Genomic DNA, 8,902 nt, shown 5'->3' on the forward strand with positions numbered 1-8,902 from the left:
GACCATGGCCATTCTAAGTTTTCCCTCCCTTTGATCTCCCGCAGGATACGAGCATAGCTAGCGTTGAGTTTCGTGTAAACTTGGTCTTCGAATTTTCGGTCGCCTGTTCTTCGTTCATCCCTCCGTTCCTTTCTATCTTCGTGAGGTCTCTCATCTGAGGAACCCCTTTTGGCCCCATTGGTTTGTTCTGCTGAATTGGTGCGGTGAGACCTCTGCGGATATGCCCTCGGGTTTTCCCGTTGAATTTCTTCAAGTCGAGCGTGCTTCTCGATAATTATTCGGAGATCACCTTCTGTCTTGGGCACGCTCCCGTGAATTTCAACAAATAGGGGACTCATTCGGTCCAAGCCCCACTTATAGCAATTGATGCTTACCACTGGGTCCACGCTTCCTATGGCTTGGCAGATCCTATGCCATCTGTTTGTGTATTCCCTCGTGGTTTCCTTGTAGCCGATTGCTAGTGAAAAAAGCTTATCCATCCCAGTGTTTACAGTCTTGTTGTACATGTATGTTCTTAAGAATTTCTCTGCCAGTTGGTCGTATGAGTGTATGGAGTTTGGTGGCAGATTATCAAACCATGATAACGCCGATCCCTTCAAACTTGACGGGAAGTATCTACAGAGTACGGCGTCGTTCTGTCCCCATCTCGCTAGGACGCGGTTGTAGTACCGAACATGTGCAGCAGGGTCGCTGGACCCATCATAGCATTCGAACGTCGGGACAGGGCATTTCAGGGGAATAGGGGTGTTGGCCAAGCGATGCGTCAGGGGCGTGGAGTTAGCTTCTCTCATAACCTCTTCTAACCTTCCCCCTCCTTGTTTATTTTTCAATTGCCTGATCTCTGCCATCATCTCATCTCGCAGTTCCTCCATTGCGCGTTGGTGTTCTAAATTCTTCAGATCATTTCCGTTTGACTCTCCATCGTCATAATCCGGGTCGGATACGCTATGTCTCCTTGTCGCGTCTTCATTAGTCGCTAGGACGACTCTGCAGTCTTAGTTTGGCTCTGGTGCTTTGGAGCTTGCTTCATCAAGTTGTTGGTTGGTCTTTGTGCTTAGAGCAATCCGCTCCTTTAAATCTTTATTTTCTCTGGCCAAAAGTGCTACAGCTTCTGCGTAAACCTGTTGGTTCCTTCTCAGTTCCTCGAGCTCAGCCATTAGTTGGTGTGATTGGTTGGACCCCTGATTGGGAGTCCCCGCACGTGCCGCTACAGCCGTGGCGCCGCCCTCCTCCATGGTCTGTACTAAAGGTGGCAGGGGTTCAACTTCTGTTGCTGGTGTTTCCAAATTGGAGTGAGCGCCCCTTTGCGGTGCCCGAGCCGCCGGTATGGTTTGATTCTGGTTATTTGTTAGCGGCATTCCAAAGGTTAGCGGATGCGCGGGTTGGAATGTTCTGGATTCATCCACCCTTTCCCTTGGTTGGTTAAGTTGACTCATGGCGAAGGTATTGCTAGCCTCCGCAGCCTTCGGGACTACCGCGGCTTCCCCGTATTTTATCGTTGCTGCTCTGAGAGCCGCCATTGCAACAGAATTAGCGTTCATGGGTGAAGTGATTTCAGTGGTATCCTGCCTTCGATTGGTCATTTTAGTTTTATCTCCTTTCTGCTTGCTTCGGGTGATGATCGGGGTTGTCCGGGGTGTTTCTTTTGACAAAGCTTTGGATTTTCCTGCTTCCTGCGTCTTCTCCATCACGTGCCTTTTTGTTGACGAAATCTAGCGTAAACTCGCCTTCTTTACTCACAACACGTTCTCTCTGTATAAATTTATTCAAACAGAAACGGGAATATCCGCGTGAAGCGGGTTAGTTGTCGAAATACAATTTTTCAAAAGCGGGTTTATTAAAGGCGATCTTTGGTATATAAAAAAAAACTATGAAAATTGTAAATCCGACGGATTAGGACAATAACCCATGCTTGGAACACTAACTCTTATCGAAGGCAAAAGGTGGGTTTTTGAATATAATACTGTTGACGAATGATCTATACAGTCAGAGTTGATAAAATCGGAGCAATCGTATGCCAAATTAGAATGAAATCACAGGACAAGATAAATCTTTTACCGGGACGAAGTCCCTGTTTCTAGCGCCAAATTGTGGACACACGAACTACGCGGGGTCCGAATGCCCGCAATCAATTGTTAAAGTCTAAAGAGATTACGATGATGATACCCTGATGTGGGTTCATTGGCTCAAAACCCACGGGTTTATCATGGCCTCCTCCAACTTCCCCGTGCGTAGCGATTATGCATGGGGTACAAATATAAAAGGAAAACAACATATATAGGCAAATGCATGCGGAACTAAATGAATGTAAAGTGCTGAAATGTAAATAAGACCAAGGTTTACGTGGTTCAGCACTAAGGCCTACATCCACGGGGTTTGTTGTTCTACTATATTATTCACGGTTACACGAATAGTTGAATGACTTGGGGTTTACATATTTCTCTCCACTATGGGATTCCTTACCTTTGCTATTCTCTCTCTCTCTCTCTCTCTCCTGATGTTTTTTCGATCCCCCTCCCCCTTTGTGGAGATTGGGTATTTATAAGGTAGGAATGTGGGACCCATCTCTGAAGACCGTTGGAACCTTATCTTCTAGTGTCTTGTGTCCATCACGCAGAGGTCTGCGTTTCCCCCTCGATCCCGCGGAGGCATCTTCGCTCGTTCCATAGGTCGGTCGACACGTGCACTGCTCAGAGTGTTTAATGCGGGTGGTTGAGGGGTCTGCTCGTGTCAGACAAGTGTCTTCTGCCCCTGTCAGTCCGTGTCAGCTGACTTTCTCTCCACCGTTGATCTTAGCTCCTCTTCTGGGGATGAGATAAAGCAACTCCTAGGGGTTTATTTGGTGCTTCGCGACGCATCGTGTTTTGATGTCTTGGCTTGCATGCTTTCCACGTACCTTTCTGTATACACGTGTCCGATAGTGAGATATATGTGTACACAAGCAATTTTCAAATATTCCATCTTACGGATTATTTCAATAAGTGCGCATCTTCAGACTTGCCTGGTCTATCAGATTCAGCGCCATAGTCACTAAGAGCTTTTCTGAATGATGAGTAAAGTTGATCTGATGTTTCACGAGGCGGACGGAATCGATTAGTTAAATCAGGAAGCAGACGCAATCGTCTAGGGATAGAAATAACGGTTTCATCACTCATTTCTAAAGTAGAATTGTAGATGGAGAGAAGAGGAAGGAGGGGGTGAATTTTCTAGGGTTTCTTCAATGTATAAGATGAAAACCTAAGAAAGAAGAAAAGGAAAATAAATCAGGTCACCAGGAACTCAGTTGGAACTAGGGCACATCAACTCTCGTCATCCTTCTACTGTTCATCTCTCGTTACCCAGTGAATCCAACTTGATCTTCAGCCATCTTTGTACCCGCTCGACGTCCATGATTGTTGAGTTTCGCCCGTTGTGGGACAAAAGATTTGGGCCATTTTTAGTTTCCTTTGCAGCCCATGTGTTCAGCTTCTTCAGCGAAAGAATGACAAAACAAACGGCAAGTCGGCAACAACACAAAAGAGATGCTTCGATATGAGGATTTCCGACATCCACAGTTTCAGCTACTGGTTTGTAAATTGCATGAGCAATTCCATAGAGTGCCATATGTCTTTAACGAGTTTCATTCATGGGTTTGTAGTTTTGACACTTTCTATAGCTCACTTTCTTCTACAATATTTCTGCTCCATGACCCAGAATGAAGAAGGGTTTACTTTTGCTCGAGCACCGGTGATTGTGTATGTAGAGTAACCCATAGCTTTACCAATTACCATCTTCAAGATATTACTTATTGGGCCGAAATGAATTAATCTGTATATACAATTGAAGTAGAATCAGGCATCAGCCAGAGTTCCATAATAAAAGAACAATACTATCATATGTTGAACTTCTTTAGTGCAGTAACATACAATAGAAATATAACTTTCGCTAATTATAATTTTAATCGAACCTAAAGTGTTTTTTTTATATATAGCTTAATGGCTACAAAAATAAATAATTAAATAACATCTCCAGATCAAAAAAGGAAATCTGTATCAGACACTTCGAGCACGTTGTGGAGACCGATCGGGTTAACTCCTGGTCGGAAACCATTCCCTTCAATGTACCTACAATACGGGAATCAGGTTGGAAGTCAATATTATTTTAAATAACAAGGTCAGGGCATGTAAGTCTCGTGTTGAATGATGAAAAAGTTACTCACATTTCTTTCAGCAAAGAATGTTTATAGAAAGTATCGGGAATCCTCCCTGTAAACTGATTGTGGTCCAGATACCTGGAAGAAAAAAAACAACGAAGAAGGATCAAGTTAAAAAAAAAAATTGCAGTTGATGTAAGAATTTAAATTTAGTGCTTTGTAGAAAAAGACTCACAAGTAAGTCAATCTAGGAATATGGGCAAGGCCTGCTGGGATAGTCCCTGACATCTTATTATACGATAAGTACCTGTCAAGAATTAATAAATATTGATTCAGAACCTGGGATAACAACCGAGCTGCATTTGATGCCACAAAATAACATTTCAACTGAACTAGTACTCACAAAATTTCCAGGTTTGTCAAGTTAGCAAGCTGTGCAGGTATTCCTCCAGTGAAAAAGTTATTATTTAGGTATCTACAATGACATGATAGAACAGAGATTTCATCAACACTTAATAGCTGATAAATTGCAAGAAACGCGATAACTTTTATAGCATATATAATACAATGAGTCGAATTTCTTACAGGTTGCGCAGGGCAGGAAAAGTTCCTTCAATACGAATGAGCTCTCTTATGGTGCCCACCAAGTGATTATTACCAACATCCCTGAGCACGTGGTGATATGGAACAGAAAATGAAAAGCCAGATCTAATATTATCCAAAAACTGAAAACAAAAAGAATAGTAAGTACAAAACTTAAAGAGGGTATGAGAAAGGTGTAGAGAAATTACAGGTGTCTCAGATTTGGAAGAGTTCCCAATTCTGCAGGAATCCTGCCAACAAAGCGATTTTCATGGAGATAGAGATAACGAAGCTCGGGTAGATATGCTAGCTCCTTCGGAATCTCCCCTTTGAAACCATTAAAGCTTAGGTGCCTGCAAAATTACCAAAAATTTAAAATGTAAGAGATGAATTGTCACGAATATAAACATGTTATAAGATACAAATAGAAGGAACTACTTACAGATGTGTCAGTCTCTTCAGTTCACCAATTTCTGGAGGAATGGCATCTTGTAGCTTATTCCATCTTAAGTTTCTGATGAGACAAAAAGGCATTAGAGATGCGAAAATGTTTATGGAGCGATGTACAGACAAAAATAACACATTTGGAAGAAACCTGAATAAGATTAAGAGGAACATACAATATTTGAAGATGTCTAAGCCGTCCGATTTGAGGAGGGATTGGCCCAGTCAACTTGTTGTTATGGAGATCCCTATCAAATTGCACAGTGAAATATTAGATAAATTTCCCACGGAAGATATTTTAACAAAAACTCCTAGCAGTTGATGCAAGATAATCCAATTGTTGTTTGAAGGTGATTAATCAAAACAATGTTCAGCTGAAAGCGTGGGTCACTGATATATTAAGCAATTGAGGTACCATTCTGGTTCACTTGCATATAAATAGCCAATGTGTCAAGTTACGAGTCCGATGACGTATATGCTGGGTGCGAAAAGCAAATTATTCAATTTTACCATTCTTTCCTACTGATCTCTCCTTTAGGAAGGAAACAAATACTTAGGGGATCGGATTAATACAATATAAAAATGCTCGCATTGTTGACATACAGATGGATTGAGGTTGCATAACTTAGCCAGAACTAGATGAAGCACTTGCACTACAGCTGGTGGGAACAATGGGCACAAGAGAAAGGAGAAAGAAGCATCGTGGTTTTTTGTGCCAGCAAAAATATTGTGAACTTCATGGATGGATAAAAACAAAACTTAGCATGGTGGTCAAGAGTCACTATAAAAGACGTTAAGAATTTTTTTTGGTTTTTGATTCCGTTGTAGTCATAAATATAGATAGGCATTATATATCCAGTGCTGACAGGCTAGCTAAATATGCAAGAAAAACAAGATCTAGATACATAGATTACAGTTCTCGAAACAGTCATGTAAAGTGTATGCTTCTAAACTCTTTAAGCAAAGGGACGATGTTATCTGCTCCTCTTAGTCTTTAGTAAATTTCCAGTTTATTAAAAACCAAAGTTATCATTTTCTTTTGATTGATACTGGTTCAGCTAGTTATGAGGGCGAAAACTTCTTTTGTTGTCAGCTACTCGATTAGATTATGTATAACCTTAAACTCAAAAGCAATTCTTATAAATCACTCCTACAATACTGATAGAATAAAAAAAACTAAGCATCAATTCACAGGATATACTATCTTAAAGACGTCTATGAAAGCCATAAGAAAAAAAAATTATACAAGTAAAGGCACTTACAATCTTGTCAGATCCAACAGATTGGTTACAGCTGTGGGGAAAGGCCCAACAATCGATACTGCATACACTTCCCTGCAAATGAGGTGCAACAAAACGATAAGGATTGTAGGTTGAACAAGACAAGTTCAAATTTGATCAGCGGTTGACAAAGAATCTATGAACAGCAATCCATTAGGGCCATATAAAAGTCATGATTAAGAAGAAAACTAGTGGTTTTCGTGCATGATCATAAATTCGATCAACCCCAAAACACAATAAGTTCAGATTGCAACAATTTTACGAAATCTGACTATTACGAACCAAAGCATAATATCAAGAACAAGCTTTGCCCCCACAAGGTTCAATGATACATGTTATTAAACCTAGTGGTATCGTACTCATATGGCAGCAACCAGCTACTCAGTGACATGCTAATACAATTTTAAGACATTACCGAATACATACAAAGTTGGAAACAATACAATCAAAATAATTACGAATTGATACTGCATACACTTCTCTGATAATGAGGTGGAAGAAAATGACAAGCATTAAAGGTTGAATACAATAAGTCCAAATTTGATCAGCAATTGACAAAGAATCCATGAACATTGATCCATCAGGGTCACATAAAAGTCATGCTCAGGAAGAATCGCGCATGATCTTACCATCAACACCAAAGCACAATAAGTTCAGATGGCAACCATTTTACAAAGTCTGACTATTACGAAACAAAATCATATTATCCAGAACAAGCTTTGCCTCCACAAAGTTCAATGATACGGGTTATTAAACCTAGTGGTATCGTACTCATGTGGCAGCAACCAGCTACTCAGTGACACATTAATACAACTTTATGACATTACAGAACACATACAAAGTTGGAAACATTACAATCAAAATCAGCGGTACCACCATTTGACGCGGGTGCTAGAGTCAGTGTAGATGGCTACTAACCTAAGGGCTCTGAGAGTAAAGTCTGAAACCGTTCTCAAAGCAGTGCAAACAAGGCCTTCTCAGGAAACCTCAGAGGAGAAGTTCCATCCAAAGTTTTAAATAAATCTTTGCCAAGGTAGAAACGATAGCATAATTATGCTCTAGCCCTTCATTGTCATGTAATCTACAATCTTAGGTTGTTGTAATTAAAAATTGTACTTACAGCTCAGTGACAACTCTATAATCTCCCTGCACAGAGCATGTAACCCCAGACCAAGGAGGTAAATCTCCATCTCCACAAGGATCATCTCCAACCCATGCATATACCACTCTCCATCCAAGTGATGCCTTGATTTCATTTAACGCTTTCACTTCATTCAACCAAAATATCTCATTAGAGTGGAAACAGCAAAATTCAGTGATTGATATTAACTATGAAAATGTCAGATCCAACTAAAAAACCTAAAAAATTGAAATCTAAATGGAAAACGAAAACGCCAGACAGAAAGAGATCTAAGAAAACAAAATCTAAAAAGAAATCAGTTGTTCAAATAGATTATAATAGAGATTGTAAAGAGAAAGATCTGAATTCTTACCATCTCTTTTAAGGGTTTTGGAATCAGCAATGGAGAACAGCAGAGAAATAACTAACACAGCTCCGATTATTGATTGAGTTGTTGTTGATGATGATGATGATGCCATTATTGTACTTCACTCGGATTTCCTTACTGAGTAAGATCTAGTAACTCATTTTTCAATTCAATCCCCTAAAATCAAAATCGATAATCTTCGGATGATGATACCCCCTTCTCTCTTTTTTAACTTGTTAAACCTCTTTTCCACTTTCTCTCCGAGTCTGAGATGAATAATTTCTAGATTTTCCCCCGAAAATGTTTAGTTCCCCGTCAGTTAATATTTATGAGAGACGCTGTTTAACCATTTACAGTACTTGGTTACACTTATATCTATTTATGGTTTTCGATTTCGGGCACACCCATGCTTGAAATGGGTGTTAAATTGACACCACTAAGAGCATCCACAGTGGGCGAGTATAACCAAATTTATGGGATGAGATCCTAACACAGTGGGACGGAGTAAAGATCAAATTTAGACCAAAGATCAAATTCCAGACCAAATATGGTCGCGACCAAATCCCAAATTCTAATATAGTCGGGCGTAAATTTAAAGTACGCTTGATGCTGGGCGTAAATTTAAAGTACGCTTGTTAACGGGCGTAAACCAAATTTACGTATGTTGGTGGGACGGAATTTAAATTTACGTTTGTTGCGGGCGTAACATAAATTTACGCCTGATGAGACGGACAGAAGAATTCCGCGCGTTGCCAGGCGGACACCAAAATTCCGCCTCTCTGGGGCGGACACCAAAATTCCGCCCCTCTCAAACGGACTTTTTTTTACGCCTCAGCAAAATTATGAAACATGAAATGAAAATTTTCGAACGTTAGAATGATAAATTTTTCGAACGTTGGCGTTGGAGATTGCGTAGCAGATTTTTGACCGTTGGTAAGATATTTATATCTTTCGAACGTTTGAAATTGAATGTTAAT

General features: G+C 40.3%; 1 protein-coding gene across 1 annotated transcript; it reads right to left on the bottom strand.

Annotated features, from left to right (window-relative positions):
* Window positions 1-3,769: 3,769 nt before the first annotated feature.
* LOC113322887 (probable leucine-rich repeat receptor-like protein kinase At1g35710) lies at window positions 3,770-8,263 on the bottom strand. Its single transcript, XM_026571068.1, has 11 exons — window positions 7,932-8,263; window positions 7,559-7,706; window positions 6,421-6,492; window positions 5,335-5,406; window positions 5,157-5,228; window positions 4,924-5,067; window positions 4,718-4,798; window positions 4,536-4,607; window positions 4,368-4,439; window positions 4,199-4,270; window positions 3,770-4,103 (listed from the first exon to the last, which is right to left on the bottom strand). Exons 1-11 carry the CDS (start codon window positions 8,035-8,037, stop codon window positions 4,013-4,015), a joined length of 1,002 nt encoding a protein of 333 aa, XP_026426853.1. The 5' UTR covers window positions 8,038-8,263; the 3' UTR covers window positions 3,770-4,012.
* Window positions 8,264-8,902: the final 639 nt, after the last annotated feature.

Source organism: Papaver somniferum, chromosome 11, assembly GCF_003573695.1.
Source record: "Papaver somniferum cultivar HN1 chromosome 11, ASM357369v1, whole genome shotgun sequence".
NCBI lineage: Eukaryota > Viridiplantae > Streptophyta > Magnoliopsida > Ranunculales > Papaveraceae > Papaver > Papaver somniferum.

What these genes read in the sequence shown, in the direction of transcription:
- LOC113322887 (XM_026571068.1), bottom strand. Translation starts at nt 8,037, where the DNA reads ATGGCATCATCATCATCATCAACAACAACTCAATCAATAATCGGAGCT. An exon ending in TTTCCTGCCCTGCGCAACCT is followed by an intron (nt 4,608 to 4,717) that starts GTAAGAAATTCG and finishes ATGTCATTGTAG; the next exon opens with ATACCTAAATAATAACTTTT. An exon ending in CATTCTTTGCTGAAAGAAAT is followed by an intron (nt 4,104 to 4,198) that starts GTGAGTAACTTT and finishes CCCGTATTGTAG; the next exon opens with GTACATTGAAGGGAATGGTT.